Genomic DNA, 21,009 nt, shown 5'->3' on the forward strand with positions numbered 1-21,009 from the left:
TTCTGCATTCCTTTTTTCAGTGATTACATCCATTGAGCAAATATTAATTTGACATAATATATATATTGTGTAGACAAAAAACTCTTACGAATCTTTTCCTGCATTTCCCATACCGGTGTCCTTAAATAATGATGGGACCGAAGATGATGATGATGATGTCTTGTTAAGGGTTTTATTTTTGGCCTGTCATACTCCGTATCGGATAAACGAGTTTTCAGCCCCGAGCGTACACAGATCAAAAGCCTTTTCCCAAGCAGTAGAAAGACCGTGAGATTAAGGGAGAGAGAGGATAGAGAGAGCTGAAGTTCCTCTCTCATCAGATAATAACGCTGCCCCGGGCCAGGATGCAGAAGAGAAACCAAGTCTCCAGATCACAGGACGTGTGAATAAACGCCAGCCATTTAAAGTACGTAAACATTCGGGACATCCGACACTGCGTGAGTATATTCTAGTGGATGACATTTATAATATATGTGCTGTTTAAATGAAAAGTGTTTAGGCAGGTAGCTGTTTGCTTTTGATCTGTTTCGACCGAGATTTGATATCGCCGCATTTGAGCTTCATTCAGTGTTGGTTCGAACAACAGGAGTCCGAGGCTTCACTTTGAGGCCTAGTTTAACAAAGCGAAACACGAAGCGAAAAGTTAAATGATCGTATTTCGGTGCGGTTTATTAGTTAATTTAACTAATATTTGACCGACATGTATTTTACTTGTGTTTTGTAATCCAAACTGTCTTGTTTTACTGTGTAAGGTAGTATTATGGAGGGCGATATTAGCTGGGATGTTAAGCTAAGCAAAAACGGGACACAACCATAGTGTTTTTGACTCGGATTAAGCTTTTTGTTTGTGTGTGTGAAATAGTTTATGCTTTGAAATTTAACTAATATCTGGACTCGGCTTACCCATTTGGTTTGTGTTTGTGCTGTAGTGAATGACTGTGCCACCTAATTAGTTGTCTACCTAGACAGCATTTATGGGCTTTATGGTTCTATTCAGATGTGTGCAATCCACATATGATACCCTGAAATGCTTTCTATGTAGATAGGCAGCTCCAAAAGCTTTCAAATATATATATATTTACTCCGAATGCACTGCAGTCATCTGGTAAATTTTGTTTGACTTAAATTGTTGAAATGACTATTGTGGGCGAGTGACATCCTAACATAATTTTCCAGTTTGTTATTGATTATGTGGTACAATCAGATATCATCTGACATCTATCTTTCTTGTCATTATTGATTCAGCGTTGATGGTCAGGTATTATTTAATGTTTATGAATTAATCAAATCTATATATATTTCCCATGTGAAGTGAATTGGTTTTCAGGTGTTACTGTGAATGAAGAGAGCAGGAGTAGCTGCAAGAGAAGAAGATTATAAGTGGTGTATTAAGGCTTGTCTATGCAAGACTCAAGGTCACTACGTGGTCAGTGTGACAGTAAACCCAACGAGATAAAGGGGATTGTAAAGGGGGGATAGGGTTGAATTGTATACAGTAAACCTGTTGGAGAAAACAGGAAAAAAGAGGCACACCCTTTCCTGGTGAGTCAGAAGTTGTGACACAGGGCAACAACAAAGTGTGATCAGGTTTCAACATGATGTGTGTGTACACAGATGTAGGTTTCACAATTCATTGCTTTATGTTCCGTGTTGTTCATGTGATCATTCGTAGGATATTTGCTGCTAGGAACCGGTATGACAAACTTCAAGAATGTGTAAGATCAGGTCACGAGTTCATATCTACGTGTTTAATTATCTTTTCTTCTCATAGATACCGCTCAGGCCAGTTAAGGAATCAGAAAGGAGGCGGACGGCATTTTAGACCCCTCAGTCTCATCCTTGTGAGGAAGAAGGGCCTTATGGGACACTATGCAGGGTTAAAATGGTTTTGCACACTCGTGTGTTATCACAACCTGGAGTTTTCAACCCCGGACGCATACGGATCGTGTGCAGTTGCGATGGTGGACACGAACTCTGGTGTGGGCGTACATTTTTTGCATACGGATTGCATCTGAAAAGCAACTTATGTGGATATCTGCACTTACAAGATTCATGTGACCTGGCAAACCGTGTTTTTCTGTTCACTTTTCGGCCAGTTTGTCTTTCTTCAAAGTGTGAGCTTAGATCACCTCAGAGAGGAGAATGAGCTCTCATTTAGGGCACAAGACATCAAGAGCTCGGTTTCATGTTTTGTACTCATAATTACTGTCTTTTCTTAGACGGCTGTTCCGGAGGGAAATCCAGACTCCTTTGAGATTGTAGAAAGAAAACTTTTTTGTTTCTCTCTCTCTTTTTTTGGTAGTTTCTTTTTTTTTCTCTCATACTTTTTGTTTCACTGTATACCTCCCACCAAAACATTTTTTTCCCCTTTAGTAGTCTAACATTATTCTCACATGCACTCATCTTCTAGGAATCTTTGAGAGATATGAGATTGGTCTCTGAGCGAGTACTGTATGAATGCCTGAACTCAAACGGCTGCTTCCTTTGAGCTCTTTTTGGTTTAACACGGGGCTTACCAGAGATTTGCACTAAAAGAGCATTGCTGTCACTTGATTTTCCTTTTATTGACCAAATCTTGTTACATTCAAGCCATATGAACTTATTTTTGATGAAGCTAGAGCTATTTTTGTATTGCAGTGAAGTCATAGGAATATTTCATATTATGTGTATATGAATTTAGTCTATTTTTTATTTATCAACACACACATATACAAAAAGACATCTGCACTATTTTACGTTAACGATTGTTTTTGGTAAGAAATGCACCTTTTTTTATGAGAACATAATCTATTTCACTGAATTTATTGTTATGGCCATGGCTACACATCGTCCTCACTCAGGTGGGAGACGTGTTTTCTTCGCTCTATGACGCCTCCCCCTGTTCCCTGGGTTTTTTGACATCTCCAAATGCCTGTGGGTCTTAGTGTGGGTGGGGCTCTCGGAGACCCCTCTCCATCCCGCTCATTCCACCCCAGTCGCTATGTGCCTGTGTCCGCAGCAGCCGCCTTCCTTGTGGGGGCCACGACACTGTTTCTCTGTTTTACGTGAGTAGAGCCTCAATACATTAATACAGTAATTCAATGGATCAGAATTTCTTTAAGTGTAACGAGAGGCATCTCTGTGCAGGTGTCCGTGGCTGTCAGAGCGGTTCTCCTCCTCCATTCCACTCTATAATGTTGTGATCTTCCTCTTCACACTGGCCAATTTCTGTATGGCCACATTCATGGACCCTGGCATTTTTCCTAGAGGTACATACTTACAAAAATTAGAAATGTTTCTTGAGCAGCAAATCAGCATATTGATTTCTGAAGGATCATGTGACACTGAAGAATTCAGCTTCACCATCTCAAATACATTACATAAAAAAATGTATTTTAACAGTTACAGTTATATACAGGTATTATGGTATTTTTGATCAAATAAATGCATCCATGATTAGTGTAAAAGACTTCTTTTGAAAACATTACAAATTTTACAAATCAAATGTATTTTTTGCACATATACATTATTAATTAAAATAAACATATTACTTTAACATGTCATAAGTAAAAGTAGCCTTAGTGGTCCTTAAATTAGGCTTAATTTTTTAAAAGCGCAATATACTTGTCTTATAATTTTCGGGTTTTGATTTTGTTGAAGTGTGACCTGGACATTTCTTAGCAGTTTTCATGAGATTGTATGTTTTGCAGCTGAAGAAGATGAGGATAAAGAGGATGATTTCCGGGCTCCGCTTTATAAGACGGTGGATGTGAGGGGCATTCAGGTGCGGATGAAGTGGTGCACCTCTTGTCGCTTTTACAGACCACCGCGCTGTTCACACTGCTCTGTGTGTGACAACTGTGTGGAGGTACACAGACATTCAGCATATTTTCACACTAAACCAAGTCTACAGTGTTTGATTGAAGTCTTGTTGACTTGACTTGGGCTTTATTATTGTCTAAATGCATGTGTGTTTCTGTGTTTAGGATTTTGACCATCACTGCCCATGGGTGAACAACTGCATTGGAAGACGGAACTATCGTCATTTCTTTCTGTTCCTGCTCTCGCTCACTATTCACATTATGAATGTGTTCGGCTTCAGTTTGCTATACATCCTCCATCACACTAAACAACTGGACCAGGTCCACTCTGCAGTCACGTATCCTTTATACACAACGCACTTACATATGCATGTGCACATGATGTAATCTCATGCATACACATCAACCATGTTTTTTGGTATCCTTAACACACTACTCAGTATGGCGGTGATGTGTGTAGCTGGCCTGTTTTTCGTCCCAGTTACAGGGCTCACTGGGTTCCATGTTGTTCTTGTAGCCAGAGGGAGAACGACCAATGAACAGGTGCGTGTGTTCGGTGTGTTCCTTGTCCACAATGTATGTGTTTGGTCAAATACAATGATGTCATTTTTTCTGATTTCTAAGGACTTGTTCTCAAATTTCTTCTCTTCACCCTCAGGTGACTGGGAAGTTCAGAGGCGGCGCTAACCCCTTCACACACGGGTGCTTGAAAAACATTACACACATGCTTTGCAGTTCACAGGCTCCCAGGTTCAAAAATCATATTTTCTAACAAATAAAGATGCGTTTTGGAGATTATGTTTGATTTGAAGGTCTAATTCTATTTATATGTTTTTTGTACAGGTATCTTGGTCGCTTACGAAAGCCTCATTCTGTTCAGGTCCAGCCACCATTTCTCCGGCCACCTCTGTCTGAAGCCCAACTAGCAGCTAAAGTCCTGGATAATGGCATCCAACAGGTACATACACAATCATACACTTAGTTTTTTTTCATGCTAAGAGTCATGGTTGGCAGCTGCAGTGCTTTGCAATGGAGTAGGTCTGTAAAGCTTTTTTTTTAATATATAATAGATAATAATATTAATTAAAGCATGTTTTGCTAATGCTTGAGCACTTTTTACCATGTTTTAGAGGTGTAAGTGATACTGTGCTACTGGTTAAAGATCTGAGCTGTGTTTCCCAAAAGCATTGTAAGCCTAAGTAGATTATAGAACCATTGCCACTAATGGTCTCTGGGATCAGCTTAGTTTACGATGCTTTTGAGAAAAGCAACCCTGAGTTGCTGGTCAGCCAGTAAGTGGTGATTTAATTGCTTATATAATGAATGCTAAGTCATATTATTAATATACTTATTATGAATGTTATCTGTACCTGTTTTAGTCTAATAAATATTTGGATACGTTTTGTGCTTTTTAACTCCTTAAGTGTCACTGGCCCACCGGTGGGCCCAAAGCCATTGCATATTTAAAACCGTAATATTCTATACTAAACCTAAACTAATCTTGACAAACTATATATCATTGGAGACCTTAGAGGTTGTATTTTTTATATTTGACCACTGTTTTATATTTAAAATTATGTAGTGACAGTAATTCATAAATTTGTGACAAGAAAATTTAGCAAAAAAAAAAAAGTAGTTGCTTTTTGTTACAAAAAGCTGATACATACATATACAATCACGAAAGTATATATTTCTTATATTTTTTTGGCTGCCAATAATTCAGACAAAACATCTTTTCTAGTTTTTATAAAAAAAATTGAGAATAAATTGAATATGTATATTTGTATATCTATGATTGATGTTGCAAGTATTCAGTAAAAAATTTAATGAATGTCAATTTCATGTATGATCATAATATGATGTGATAATATGATCATGATCATGTATGAAGTTTCTGTAACAACACTCTAGTAGCTATGTTTGATTAAAAAATCATTTACAACCTATCTAGAAAGTTTTATTGCTTTTTGAATAAAAAAAATCAAATCAGTCGTCCATTACAATTCATACAAGGAGCATGACTAGTACCTAGTGGACATTGTTGGTATAGCAACTAAAAATAACACAGAAACCTCATTTTTTGTGATATCAATGTCAAATTTGGAACACAACTTCTTTAGATTTTAGGCTTTTCATTTGACATGAAATTAAATTCAACACATACTTTTTTTTTTTTTTTTTTTATAAAATATAAATAAATATTAAATTATTATTTTTTATTACAACAAACTTAAACACCTATAACTTTTTTATTTTACATTTTATTCAACTTCTTTCACATGTACAAGAAACTTCCAAGTGTGTTTTTAAAAATGAGCCCAAAATTAGGTTCATATTCCAAACCGTTCCAGAATTACATTAATTTGAATCTGGACATGCCCTTTTCAGCTCTACCCCCAAAAAGGGGGGGTGACACTTAAGGGGTTAAAAAAAAAAATGTATTGGTTATGCTTTTCTGACATATAAACAAAAATTATTCACATTAGATGTAAAACTCAATATCAGTCAATCTTTTCCATCCTTTATTCACAAACCATACACTATGTAATATTTGACATGCTCTTATTTTGTCTATGTAGAGAGTTGAAATTAGGTAACTCTCTTCTGAAAGGAACTGACATATATGTGTAAGATCTCAGACTAGAACAGGTTCCTAAAATCCCTTTAGATGAGTAGGCTATTTTTGTTAAAGAGTTGCTCTGTGTGTGTGTACTTCAGGGGAAGTTGTGGCTTAGTGGTTAGAGAGTATGACTCCTAACCTTAAGGTTGTGGGTTTGAGTCTTGGGCCAGCAATACCATGACTTATATGCCCTTGAGCAAGGCATTGAACCCCCAACTGCTCCCGGAGCTCCGGGTGTGTGTTCACGGTGTGTGTGTGTGTTCACTGCTGTGTGTGTGCCCACTTTGGATGGGTTAAATGTAGAGTTGTTCCGATTCCGATACTAGTATCGGAAATATCTCCGATACCACAACAAATTCTGGCATCGGCATCGGCGAGTACATGAACCCATATACCGATCCGATACCATTTTCTTAAAAAATACCTAGTTATGACCGCAAGCTTTGCCTAACCGCTGCACGGTTCTTCTTCGCTGCTCAAAATGCATTGAAAACACAGGAAGTTGTGCTGTGTTGCCACAAGCAACCCCTGTTTAGAGCAGCGAAGAAGAAATGAAAACGCGTTAGCAGCCCTGATCTATATATGACTGGATCACTCATCACATTCTAAACTGCCAAAAGACAGTGAAGCCGCTTCTATATTATAGATCAGTGGTTAGCAGTATGTCTCTGTAGTACCGGTAGTTACAGACTCTCAAGTATATTCAGTACCGGCAGCTGCGTTCAGTCGCTTTCGTGTAAGTCAAAGCGCAGGGCTCCAGACAGTAGCCGAATATATACTAGTGTCTGTGAATATTAAACTGCAAAATACTATTTAAATATTACTCCCGCAAAATCTACATCTCTGTGGGTGACTGGCACAGATGCGCGAGAGCTCGCTGTTTTGTAGTCTCTGCTGTGTGTCATGAGGACACGAACGCATAAACCGTCACTTCATGAGAATTTACCGTTTCATTTGAGAATACTGTCATATCATAAACACAGACACTCAAAGATCTTCATGGCAGCCCATTAAAATAAATGTTTGGTTTACATGAGTAAATTGACAATATATAAAGCTACTGTTGTAGCCTACAGTAATAATAATACGTCTCTATAATAATAATAATTATGCCTAGATGGTTGCTTGTTTTTTACTTGTTTTGTTGTAAAGAGATTATCTGATTAATAGATCTTTTTTTATATTCCTAGACTTATTTGTTGCAGTTTTTTTATACAGTTATATTGTAAAACTTAAATACCTTTTTTAGTTTGCGGTGTTAGATTTTTGGCTGCATTTGAAGTTCTTTTTTGCATATGAAAATAAATAATACTGTCAAATTCATGTTAGATAATAAAAATACTGTAATAAATACAGTAGTTCACCATGTATTTGTTCATGTTTTATTGAGGGATCTGTCTGAAGCACACCATAAAAAGAATTCTAGCAATTTACACAGGGCTAGTAGTATATACAGCTGTATATACAGATACACACCCAGGTATCGGATCAGTACTCGGTATCGGCCGATACCCTGAGCCCAGGTATCGGAATCGGTATCGGGAAGAGAAAAAGGGTATCGGAACATCTCTAGTTAAATGCAGAGCACAAATTCTGTTACGTATGTCACATAACTTCTTTTTTTTCCAGTCTAAAAGTAGTTTGGAGATAATGGAGAGTCAGTCCACTGATGTTGACCCCCCTCCACCACCTAAACCAGAGCACAGATACCCTGGGCTGCCTCACACACAAAATGAAGGTGAGTTCACACACAGATGTATCATACCCGTCAGATAATTTACATTGTCACTACAGCAATTTTTTGTAACTTTTTTATAACTATTTTTATATATCTTCCCATCAGAGTGCAGCTTGCTGACTGAGACTCCACCCACACCTTCATTATATAAATACAAGCCGGCCTACAGCAGTCCAGGAAAAAAACACACGGCCTCAACACATTCAAGCAAAGTAAGTCTAAGTGAAGTATACACACATACAGGCAAGTTCAGGTACTGAAACTGTAAAATGTATTTTTTGTTTGTTTGAGACAACCATGATCTACTGCACTTGAGGTTTGCATTGCATTTTTCTTTTCTTTTTTTTTGTTAATAAGTTGAATCCTTTCTTTTACTATTTTTCTTGAAAACCTGAAATCACTGGCAGTCAGTAAGCGAGTAAGTTTAGTTGTGAGTTATCCGTTGTTATGGTGTGTTTTGCACCTTGCTCTTGTGTTTCGTCATTTTGACTCTGCAGTTGTTGCATTTGATTCAAGCTGGACCCTCTCCTGTTGCTGTTTTCCTCTTGTTCTGAAGCATAACTTTCCTGGAATCATTTCATTCATCCATTCTGTAAAAATGGCATGAGTTTAAATGTTCCTAATTATTATGCAAGTGACATATCAATAGGATTTCAGTGGAATAAAGAGTCAGATTTTTGTTTGTGTTGTTTTTCCCTCATCATTTCAGCTAACTGGTATCAATCTCACACTGGTTTGGTCAATTGTGTGCCAGATATTCTTAGGGAAATGGAAACTTTACTTAAAGAGGTTGTTCCACATTATTAAGCAAGTCACAGTTCTCATGAAATATGGTGAGGAAGAAAGATCTTTCTGAAGATGAAAAGTATGAAACAATGCAATGTCTTGTAAAAGGCATCAAACTAAAAATATTTTGTAAAAAGCAAATAGAGATTATTGAACTGTCAAAAGATTTGTGAGTGACATAGGGCACAGGAGATCTTGGTCCGATGAAGATTTATTAAGGAAAGTTTCTGTCAAACACATGAACTGTATTGTAATGGCAGCTGTAAAAAAGCCACTGCTGAGCAGCAGACAAGTGTTTGAAGCTAATGGAGTCTCCAGATCCTCTCCATGCAGACTGACAGTTTGTGTAAAACTGTGTTTCAGTCACTGCTAACCAAACCTCACAAAGAGAAACTTGTTTCATACTTTTCATCTTCAGAAAGATCTTTCTTCCTCACCATAACAAAAATCTGACTCTTTATTCCACTGAAATCCTATTGATATGTCACTTGCATAATAATTTGGAACACAGTGTAGTGTCAATTCCTCCTTGATGTTTTAAACATAATTCTTGTGCATTCATATGTTCCTACAGAGCCCCTAAAGGAGACAGACAGGGTGATGAGAATAAAAATTATTTGCATTCATTCCAAAAACTTTGTAATTTAATCGCATTGTTTGCGTTTCTTCTCACAAAGTTTTGCACTCAGTGAATATCAATTTTATTTTTTTATTTTTTTTGTTTAAATATGTGAAAATGTTCACCTTGGTGGACAATAAAGTCCAAAAATTGTTCACTCGCAAATCTTTTGCGTTCCCCATTGCGTTTGCCTTGCCACTTTGCATGTGAAATACAATATAGTGTTCCATTCTGAAAAGCTCATTCCTATGCCCTAATCCCTTCATCTTTAAAGGGTTTAACCTCCAGAGTGAGAGCTTTATAGGGAGCAAGGATGTAAGGGACCAAAAAAACGGTTCTCTGGAATGCACTTCTCTATCATCTTGCCGGGCCAATTAAGGGGGTGCAATCATTGCACAATTAAACCTGTGGAAAGAATGATAGGAGCGAAGATTTCATCAGTTGTTCCTCTCGAAATCCAGCAGGGCCCTTTTAAGTGGCCAGTTTTGAGCTCTTTGCTTTTGAACAGCCCTTAAAGGGGTCATATGACGCAAATCAAGTTTTCCTTTCTCTTTGGAGTGTTACAAGCTGTTCGTGAATAGATAAGATCCCTAAAAATGCAAAGACTAAAGTCTCAAATCCAAAGAGTTATTCTTTATAAAAGTTAAGACTCATCCACACCCTCCTAAAATGCCTCGTTTAAACACGTCCCCACGTCTGCATCACTGAGTGGGAAGATTTGCGTAATGTTCACGCAAAGAAAGAAGGTGGAACTTTGATTCTTACTGTAGTATTGTTGTTGCTGCCGCTATGTTGTGGATATGCTGTGTGATTCATTGTGAAAGCGAAACTACTTTCTTTGGCTTTCCAAAAGGGGACACGACTAGAAATCAGTGGTTAAGTTGTATTTACAACACTGTTCCAAAACAGTTCAACCCAAATATTCAGATGTGTGCTGTGCATTTTATGTAGGTTGAGGACTGTTATCTGAACCTGCAGACTAGCCTACAATGTGTCTTTGGCACAAAGGCTGTTTTTATAAAGTGAGGCAGTTCCAACTTTGCAAGGACAGACTGGTGCATCTGACTCACAGCCTGTAAGCATGTTTTCATATCTAAAGAATTTGCCACTGATGATTCAAGCGCAAGTTTTGAGCAGTGTAGAGTAGCGCTTGTTGTTAGTCCAGGTGTAAGATTTTCATCTCACGCTTGAGGTATTCGGCCAATCACAACATACTGGATAGCTGGCCAATCGAATCACACCTCACTTTTTAGAACAATGTGCTTTGTAAACATCAACATTTTTCAGAAAGGCGGGGCATAGAGGAGCAACAATAATGTACAGTAGGTTGAAAATGTGTTTTTTAAACCTTAAACCGCATAAAAAATTTCATTACACCAAATACACAACATAATGTTATATGACCCTTTAAAATGGCAGCCATGATTGTTCTTACATCGAAGTGGCCTTCGGAGGTGGATTTACCCAATTTGGAACACATTCTCCTCACTCCACATTAGTTCCATGAAATTGTTCTAGAGCAAACACCAAAGTTTAGCTTGAAACTGCAAACTTTTACAGTGGAACACAAAAACATTGAAATGTAATTTGTCCTCCAATCTCCAATTTTACCATCACCACATCCCTTTAGGAGCTCTGTATGTCACTTTATACGGTGTGGTTTGTTCAAACTTTCAGTTGTGTGCCATCTTTCATCTCTTTGGTGATGCTTCAGCTGCTGAGGATGTTTGGTGTATCTTTTCTGTCTTTCTTTTTCCTCTCAGATGAGTCGAGGGAACAGTATGACCGAGTCTCCCTCTGTCCCCGTCACCACTGGGCAGCCCAGCTACTGCTCAGACCCCAGTTTGTCAAGCCGGGGGGGTGCAGGGTGCCGTGGGGGAGGGGAGGGAGGTAGAGCAGGCTCGGGGGGCCTGGGTGGGGCCTCTGGGTTTGGTGGGCGATCTTACCCTTCTTTTACTGACACCCTACTCCAGTCAGCAGCAGCCTCTTGCTCCTCAAGCCTTCGCACTGCCCAAACGGCCCACAATGCCCTCGGGCCCCTCATCTCTGAGGGTACAACCTCCACTAGCTACAAGAGTTTAGCCAATCAGACACGAAACGGCAGCTTGTCATATGAAAGTCTGCTGACACCCTCCGAAAGCCCAGAGTTTGAGTCTGCTGCTCACGAGCTGTCCCCGCCCAGACCGCAGCCTCCGCACTCTCTTAGCACAGCACCAGGGGCCCCACCTATTTTGGGGTACACGTCCCCTTTCCTATCTGCTCAGCAGAGGGAGGGCTCTCTCCAGGCCTGCCCTGCCCCCCTAAGACCCTCCCCCAACAGAGCTTTCCTGTGCCCAACAAGCTCACCCCCTTCAAGGGCTCCGCCCCTTTCTCCACGCGCTCGCTCATTGGGCTCCCCTCCTCCTGGTCCCGCCCCTGGCCATACACCTCTGGGCAAATCACTGTCCTATGGAGGTGGCGCCGAGTTACAGCACCGCCCCTCTAGCTCAGGGGGCGGGACGCCGATGCCGAAGTGAGTAATGCCTGCAGATTTTAGCTGTCTCCTCCCCCCCCCCCCCCCTCAGAAAAACCTGCACGTCTGTGTGTGTGTGATGGTCAAGTAGAACATTGAGGTCAAGTGTTCGTGTTTGTATTCATTTGGTCTGGTCTTTCTTCTCTTTGTTCAGTAACACTGTCTCTTTCTTCCTGCAACCCATTGCCACTCTACTGTCCCTCAAATTTCTGTACACACCCTCCATCTTTCTCCGTCCTTTTTCCTTCTCCGTTCTCTTTCTTTACGTTCATCTGCTCTGTTCTGCCCTCCCCTCCTCCTGCCTTGTGACCATAAGGATGACTCTGTCTCTGTGCTAAGGTTCGTCTCATTTTGATTCTGTAAGTTTGAGGTCTTCAAAGTCAACATGAAAGTGAAATTATTTAGTTGCCTAAAACATTTAGAGTTTTAGATTAGTGCACATCATAGTTAAGAAATATTTTTTATGCTTTGAAAACGTAATGTTTTTCTGGTCTTCTGAGGTATTTTACATTTTTGTGAACTCTGCAGATTTGTCACCTAAATGTATGCCAGTGTTTTATGGTTACATTTATAGCGGTATAATTTCCAGATTGTTTTTTTTTCTTTTTTATGAAATGTATTTTTAATATTAAAATATTTTGTAAATATTAATAATATAAAATGCACTGCTAAAAATAAAAAGTGATCATTATATTGGGCCAGGGAACAGTTTGCCAGGGCATTGAAGGCAAGTGAAACAGAACTGACCTTTAGAACTGGCCAGGAGGAAAAAAAATCCTTCCTCTTTAGCCATGGTGATATATTGAAAAAATTCATGTTGGCTTTAAACAGAGTTTGCAAATGTCTTGCTTGCATTGTCTGTGTCTCATGTATCCTTCCAACACTTTCAATGCATCCCGTGTTTTTGGTTAAATTATTAGGCTTTTTTCACATGCATCCTTTAACGTTTACTTATCTCTCTCTATTTTTTCCCCCACCAACCAATAGCTCGACTATTAAACAAAACATGGCCAACCATAACACCCACTCACACAAACCTGCAGGAGGGGTGAAGAAAGTGACTGGTGTTGGAGGAACGACCTATGAGATCTCAGTTGTGAATGACTGACACAAAAGAATCCGGATTCACTCGGCAGTTTTCTCCTTGATCAGATGGACGTAAAGCTGCTCAACCACACGTGCAAAAAAAAAAAAAGCATACAAGACTACAAAGAAGAATCCTAAGTGTTTCCCAATCCAACTTTATCAGTCACTGTGGAGGACATACTATGAGAACATGGACCAGTGAAGACAAAACTTACAGCATTTTGTTTTCTAAATATCAATATGGTACAGAAATACCACAGACTTTCTTTGTAATTTAAAGAATCATTTGGTACATCAGTGTATTTCCTACCGATTTGTACACAAGACTGTCCAATGATCATTGGATATTCAGCCTTGGTAGGCAGGACCATGCGAGACACACTGATGCCTCATTCAGAATGACGTCGACAGAAACCAAAAGCCTCTCAGCAGTCAGCCAATAAGCATACATAAATCACTGTCCAGTCTTGCGTATTTTATAGCACTCAGTTTCAAACCCTTAAAGAGACGGTTCACCAAAAATTACAATTCTGTCATCCTTTAACCTCCTGATGTCATTCCATCCAAACCCATACGATTGACTTTCTTCTGTGGAACACAAAATTAGATATTTTAATGAATGTTCAAGCTGCTCTTTTCCAGACTATAGTGTGCACGTTTTCCAGTCCCAACAAAGACAAAAAAGGCCATAAAAGTGGTCAATACAACTTCTAAAGTCTTCTTAAGCAGTGATTCTCGACCATTTTTTAATGATTTAAAAATACGAAATTGAGTAAAAGAAGAACCAGGATTCCCACCGTCTTAAAAAAAAATACATCTTGATGTACTGTACGAGGAAGCCGAATTTTTAAAAGTGTGATTTCTAGACCTGGAAAAGTCAATAAAAACAAAAATACTCTTACAACTCCATGGGCTTTTTTAGAATGAATGTTCATTTTTTTAGCCAAGTTTAAAAACAATCCTTATCCTCAATCCTTATTAAGAAAATCGAAAACCTGGAGTCAAAAAGGATTGAGAACCACTGCTGAGGAATCATGTGATCGCTGACAGATGCAAAATGCAACAATTGTTGTGTAAAACGTTCATGTGTGCCGATCACAAAACTGTCATTTTTGGGTGAACTATTTCTACTAGAACTAGTTTTTTTTTTTCCCATTATTATTTTAGAGAGGTACAGATGTATACGTGTTAAGTTTGATAAAGAATATAATATTAAGATGCAGGCATATATGATGTATGATTGTTTGTGTTAGGTTGGATGGTGTTTGTCAGATTTATATGATGAAATTCTCAGCCAAAGAGACTCGGTCTGTTTGACAGATAGCACACTCAGCAAGTAGGAATGAATGTATCTAAAGACACACAAGTTACTAGAGCGCAACATATTAAGCAAAGATTATTTACATTATGTGCTGAAGATATCATGCAAATTGTAACTTTGTGTCAGTGAGTCCACCAATCAAGAGCCATACTCTCTCGACACATGGTCAACCAATCACAAGAGAGTTTATTTATTCAGCTAGAGGAGGCCAGTGCAAGTACATGCTGCACCATCGTATTGATTTAGAAAATTCATTCTTTATTTTATTGTTTTATTTTTTTTAAGTGGACATTGGTTACATAGCCAGAGTACAGTGATTATCTCCTCATAGATGTATAATATAAGTTTGATTGTATTTGTCTATGTGAGAGAATGAGTGGGACATTTTATTTGAACTTACCTGACTGTTGTACAAGAGCACATTCCAACTATCCTTTTGGTTCAGATCAGAGGTCGTTCACGACTTTTCTTTCTGCTTTTTGAGATCAGGACCAGTGACCAGTCAGAGTAAGACAGAAACCGCTTATGCAGAGACTTGTGAAAGTTTTTTTTTCCATTTCCACCATGGCCTTATGATGCCTTTTTAACTGTTATCAAGGGTATTTCAGTATGTGTGATTGACTCTTAGAGATGACCGATAGAGAACTGTTGTGTTGACTCTTGGGTAAGAATGCAGACTCGTTTAACCCTTCTGTATTTCTTAAATGCCACTGACTCTGAGTCACATGAGCAACACATTTTCAACAGAACAATAAACAGAATGAACATAAGCTGGGTTTCCTCATTTTATATTTCAGTACTGTTTTGTCCTGATGTGTCTGATAATCAGCGGCTGGTTAAAGTGTAAATGAATACTTGTTAGAAAGAAAAGTCTAAAACATTCAGTACAAGCACCACTCACTAATAACACACACAATCTGCAAATGCATCTCTTGTTTAGGAGAATTCAGCAGTAACTGGTGGTTTAAGTACTTTTGGGATTTGGTTAAGTACACGTTGTAATCCTTTGGCAAAAGCCACTAAGTCTTCTTGTTCAGTAGCTCTTTGAGGTCAAGGAATATTCAGACCGAAGCCTCAAGAAGCTACAAAATAGACCTATGCAAAATAAAAGGATTTTCTGATTCTCTCAAAGCAAATTCTTGTAGAATGCTATAAACTGAATTGATTGGCAAAATTTTATATTTTATTCACATTCTTGAATATGGAGGCCCAAACCTGAATAAATTAAACCTGCATAAATTAAAAATAAATAAATAAACGAAGTAATAGGAAAATAAATAAAGGAATATATGACTTGTTAAGACAAGTGCAATTTTTTTTTACCTAAATGTAGTCCTATTTTTGTATTGTTTTCTTTATATTTGTTTCATTAATTTTTTTTATAAATGTATGCATTCATTTATATGATGCATTCATATTTATCTCCACACTTACAAATAACAAACAAAACCAAATTAGTTTATTTTTACTGAAAAATATACCGTTGCATTTGTGTAGGAGAGGTAAGCCATAACATAAGCAGAGATATCTAACATTTAAAAATATTATAATTATACTGGAAAACAATTAATTTTGTGCAGTACTTTTCTATCTGGTAAAACTGTTTAGAGAAAAATATATTACAAAAATGATGTATAAAAATCGATATTTTAAGTTAACAGTGCAATTATCATAGTCAGGTTGTGTATTAATATTAAGACAATGACAAAGTTAACTGGTTTTAATCAAAACAATACAATGTTAAACAGAACTTCATGTTTACTTAATGAGATTGTTCACCTATAATTTAAAATTCCGTCATCATTTATTTACTAACATGTCATTTTTAACCCTTATTCTTTCTTCTGCGGAACACACACAAATATTTTGCTTAAGTTCCATTTTATGGACAAAAATATATTCTCAAAATCTGCTGCGACTGTCAAATTGCTGAGCAGTTACTGATGCTTCCTTGCAGTACCAATTAACTGAAAAGAAAATGTTTAATAAACATACACAAAATCATGATTGCGAATGAAAATAGATTAAAAAAATTCTTACCAACCAAGAGCATTTACACATATTTCAAGCAATCTAACACTAATGTTATTCAAAGTGAGTGCAAACAATTACAAAAACACTTCATCAAGTGGGCATAAATGCATGCTGATCCGACAGCTGGCAGTAACACACAACTAGTGTCATCGTCTATCTCTTTATACTTAAACATGCCAAGATCCTGTCTGCTTTATTGAAGCTCTTCTATCCCAGCATCCTCTGCCCGGGCTTTAGAGCCTAGAAGATGATCAGCCAACACAGACAATCAAAAAGACCTCAGACGCTTGTGAATGCAGACACAGATCAGTCTCATTCACAGATGGGGACTACCAGAGATGGGAACAGATATGGGAAAGAAAGGAAGGAGGAGGAGGAGGTATGTTTTCTTCTCTTTGTCTTTTTTGAAGGAAGAAGAGCCTTGTAAAGTCTGTAGGGTTTCAGCAGCCACTCGCTTCACTGTGAAGCTGTTCTTCTCCTCCTCCAAATCTCTACGCTTCTCCTCCAGGTTCATTTTCTCCTCCAGATGTGCTCGTTTCAGCATCTCAAATCTTTCATGCAACTTGGATTAAAGAACAAGGGCTCATTTATTTATATTTTATTTTATTTTATTTTATTTTATTATTATTTCAATATAAGGAATTTAAATGCCATTATTATTTAACCAAATAACAGCACTAGTTTATTATGCTGAGATACTAAATGCAATTGCAACAATTGTATTTATGAATGAACTATCAATAAGAGCTTATTTTATTGTATTATATTTTTTAAAATTTGAATAAAAAAATTTGTTTATATATTTTTTTTTTATAAAAAGTGACAAGTATATAAATATTTAATTAAATTAAATATATTATTATGTAATAAAGAGATAATTTATTTTGTTTTATTGTTTAATAAAAACTGGCAGATATTATATATAAAAAGTGTATATATTTAAAAGGTGACAAGCATTTAAAGTTTTTATTTTATTCAATAAAAGTACCTATTTAGCATTTTTATTTAAACATTTTATACACTTAAAAGTATTTAAATATTAAAGTTTTTACTAAAAAGTGATAAGTATTTAAATATATTATTATTTAATAAAAACGTGACAAGTATTTAAAGATTTTATTTTATTATTTAATTAAAAGTATCCAGTATTACATTTTCTCTTTTTAATTATTTTCCTCCAATGCAGTTATAATGTAATGTAACATGACCATTTATATTAAATTAAGGCTTGTACGAATATACTTTTGTCCTCAAATCCAGTGATTCTTACCTCCCTCTCCTCTTTTAGTTCTGCTTCTGTCTCCTTTACTTTGCTGACAAACATCTGTCTCTTCTGCTCCTCCTTGAGTTATAGCGCACTAATAAATTCTCTCCTCTTGGCCACATATGTTTCCTACAGACTGTGTGTGAAGACATATGACTATGATAATACAATTTAGAATGAATTTACTGCCTCTTTTGTTACAATGGTCTTCTTGAAAACAAGTAGCATTACGTAAGACTAACCAGCACAAACAAGCGAGACATTCATGAGCTGTGGACGTGTGTTGCGGCAGTACAGCTCATAGTGTCTGGTGTGGGTCTGTTTCCTCAGGTCCGACATGTTGACACGAATTAGCATCTCTCTCAGCTTTACAAAGTCACAGTGACTGGTTCTCCACTGAGGACAAAGCCCAGACATCTTAACTTCACTAATAATCTGGTGTAGTTCTCATGATGCCTACAGTTATCAAGACACCATCTGCTGCTTGTTTTGCATTCATATTGACAAGCTACTACAGGATACACTGTGAGTACCAGCAGAAATTAATCAAAATAAATATATATTTCAGTGGACACTAAGTATTCAGTCATCTGTCACTTTAATCTAAATGGACATACAGTATACTTAATAATGCTTCAATCATGTCTGAAATAATCATGTCTGTGAGATGCAAATTGGTTGTAATTATGATTTCATTTTGAATGCAGACTGTAGCATTAGATTGTATGCATTATGTCTAGAAGAAGACAAATTACAATACTCATTTTCACTAGAGGTTGGGGTCACTAAGATTTTGTAATGTTTTTGTAATGTTAACCAAGGCTGCATTTATTTGATCACAAATGTACTACTGCAAAATACTACAATTTGAAATAACTTTTTCTATTTTAATATATGTTAAAATGTGATTTATTCCTGTGATGCAAAGCTGAATTTTCAGCATCATTACTCCAGTCTTCAGTGTCACATAGTGCGGACGTGCTCAAGAAATATTTCTCATTATTATCAATGTTGAAAACAGTGGCGCTGCGTAATATATATATATATATATATTTTAATTGTTTTTAAAGTTCAGATGAACAGCATTTATCTCAAACCTTTACTGTCACTTTTGATTAATTTAATGCATGCCGAATAATGTATTAATTATGTGCTAGTGCAGCCTTTACTATTCATTTGCATTTGCTCTAAATTATTTCCTGTGTTTATCAGTATATAAAAACGAGAAAAATATAGCATTGCCCAATTTGTCCATCTTGTCTAACTTAAAGTAATGTTCTTAAAAGTTATGTTCTAGCATAAACATTTGTATAGGAGCATAAAGTGTGTATCTCTTCTGATCAATAGCAAAACTGGGTGATAGTTGTGTAGGGAGCATTTCATTTTAAGCTCTTCTTCAAGGATGTTTTGTTGACCAGTTGATCAGGAAGACTGCCATAACGCTCATCTCCTCTCTGAGAAATTACAACATCAAAAAATTTGATAGAGTCATGAATAATTGCTGCAAGCGTCTTTGTAAAAGAAAATAAATCGTTTTCAAAAAATTATATTTTAGTGGATTTAATTAAGCAAAAACACCTAACATTTATTTTTTTTTTGCAAAAATAATAATGGTTTGAGAATCAATTAAACAGTAAATCTGTAAATATACTGAAGTTTACTAATGTAAATATATACTATTACATTTAAATATTAAATATTAAAGTGTCAGTAAAGACATTAATAGTGCTACTATTTAAAATCTTTTGACCTTTCTATTAATAGAAGAATCCTGTTTAAACAATGTTTCAGTTTTCACAACGATATTATGCAGCACAACTGTTGTGAACATTGATAATAATAAGAAATTTCTTTCCTGAGCATCAAGCAGGACATTAGAATGATTTCTGAAGGATCAGGTGACACTAAAGAATGGAGCTTCAGAAAATTCAGATTTGCATCATAGAAAAATATTACATTTTAAAATATATTCAAATGAAAACAGTTGTTTTAAATTGTAATACTATTTCAAAAATATAATCAGTGCTCCATCACAAATTTATAGTCTGCCCTATTGTGTCTACATGGGAGATACAGATCAAAGAGATGCTGACCCCCGATGTCCTTTATTATTTATTTATCCGTGATAAATATAAGCAGCACAGCACAGCAGTTATGTTTATATAAATGGATAAATGTTAATTCTGCTGTTAAAAACAAATAAGAAATGTGTAGAAGGTGGTTATTATGTGCAAACAGTAGTAGTGAGAAACTCTATATTTGTGCAGTGTGCACATGTCAAAAAATAAATAAAAATAGAAATCAATTTCAATTTGAAGCTTGTGACATATAAATGCACACATCAACCGGATCACTTTATTTAGTGTTCATGTAAACAGGTCATCCCTGGTATGCGGTACATGATTTTTACAACATGTTGATAATGTGAGCTTTTCTTGGATAGTATATGCCATCGTATAATTTTTAATTTTCAAAACAATAACAAAACAATTATTGACTAATAGAAGATTAATAGAACAGGTACTTTTTGGTGCCCATTTTTGTCAAAAGTGTGGTAAATAAAAAATAAAAAAAAGTGTTGCTCAAAAACATATTTATGCTGTTAGTGCTCCTCACAAAATAAGACAAAAGTATGCCAAACAATCATTTAACGTTGCTGTGAAATTATTATTTAAAATGAGTTGTCTAACAGGGTGGAAAGGATCATAACAAGGTGGAACACCAGTGTTAACAGGTTCTATATTTTCACATGATTAATATGTATGACTAGAGGGAGTTTAGCCTAGTCTATAACATAATTAAAACATATTTTGAGTTTTTTTTATAATTTCATGGTTTATGTGGAAGTTGATTACTTTGCACTGAGGGCATAATAAAAGTGAATGCATTTATTTACAAAAAGGTGTGTAAAATACAAAATAGTATTTAAAATGTCTATTATCTCTGTTTAAGTGATAAAAAAGACTTAAATATACAATTTAAGCCATATCTCATAAATATGTGACTAATTTTAGAGAAAATATGAGTAAATAAATCATTGAGACATAAAAGTCACTGTATAACAGGAATGACCCAAACACTTGGATTCATCAATCGGAATTAATTAATTGAACCAAAAATTGTGCATGTAAACTTAGCCATTGGGGCACAAAATACTCTTTAGCCAGTGTTTTCTCAGTAACTAAAGGTATCCACTGCTTTTGCTCTTTAAGTGCTGGGTTCACAAATG

The 21,009-nt window shown here is 36.5% G+C and overlaps 2 protein-coding genes across 3 annotated transcripts; one reads left to right on the top strand and one right to left on the bottom strand.

Annotated features, from left to right (window-relative positions):
• Nucleotides 1-151: 151 nt before the first annotated feature.
• LOC128027575 (palmitoyltransferase ZDHHC5-B) lies at nucleotides 152-15,252 on the top strand. Of its 2 annotated transcripts, none has more exons than XM_052615307.1 (12): nucleotides 152-437; nucleotides 1,772-3,044; nucleotides 3,127-3,248; nucleotides 3,690-3,847; nucleotides 3,966-4,138; nucleotides 4,241-4,343; nucleotides 4,459-4,550; nucleotides 4,644-4,758; nucleotides 8,050-8,158; nucleotides 8,264-8,370; nucleotides 11,327-12,075; nucleotides 13,063-15,252. In XM_052615307.1, the coding sequence occupies exons 2-12, from the start codon at nucleotides 2,908-2,910 to the stop codon at nucleotides 13,181-13,183; spliced, it is 1,986 nt and encodes a 661-aa protein (XP_052471267.1). In that variant the 5' UTR covers nucleotides 152-437; nucleotides 1,772-2,907; the 3' UTR covers nucleotides 13,184-15,252. The 2 variants fall into 2 exon arrangements, with proteins under 2 accessions (XP_052471267.1, XP_052471268.1); XM_052615308.1 differs by having other exon boundaries at nucleotides 152-406.
• A 1,000-nt stretch (nucleotides 15,253-16,252) lies between these two features.
• Nucleotides 16,253-17,909, bottom strand: LOC128027003 (septin-8-B-like). The gene is made up of 2 exons (XM_052614326.1): nucleotides 17,787-17,909; nucleotides 16,253-17,078 (listed from the first exon to the last, which is right to left on the bottom strand). The coding sequence occupies exons 1-2, from the start codon at nucleotides 17,838-17,840 to the stop codon at nucleotides 16,833-16,835; spliced, it is 300 nt and encodes a 99-aa protein (XP_052470286.1). The 5' UTR covers nucleotides 17,841-17,909; the 3' UTR covers nucleotides 16,253-16,832.
• Nucleotides 17,910-21,009: the final 3,100 nt, after the last annotated feature.

This window comes from Carassius gibelio, chromosome A14 (genome assembly GCF_023724105.1).
Source record: "Carassius gibelio isolate Cgi1373 ecotype wild population from Czech Republic chromosome A14, carGib1.2-hapl.c, whole genome shotgun sequence".
Taxonomy (NCBI): Eukaryota; Metazoa; Chordata; class Actinopteri; order Cypriniformes; family Cyprinidae; genus Carassius; species Carassius gibelio.

Coding starts and splice junctions, on each gene's coding strand:
- LOC128027003 (XM_052614326.1), bottom strand. CDS start 17,840: ATGTTTGTCAGCAAAGTAAAGGAGACAGAAGCAGAACTAAAAGAGGAG. Junction 17,079..17,786: donor AACTAAAAGAGGAGAGGGAG/GTAAGAATCACT, acceptor CTTTAATCCAAG/TTGCATGAAAGATTTGAGAT.
- LOC128027575 (XM_052615307.1), top strand. CDS start 2,908: ATGCCTGTGGGTCTTAGTGTGGGTGGGGCTCTCGGAGACCCCTCTCCA. Junction 3,045..3,126: donor ACACTGTTTCTCTGTTTTAC/GTGAGTAGAGCC, acceptor ATCTCTGTGCAG/GTGTCCGTGGCTGTCAGAGC. Junction 4,139..4,240: donor CAGGTCCACTCTGCAGTCAC/GTATCCTTTATA, acceptor CACACTACTCAG/TATGGCGGTGATGTGTGTAG.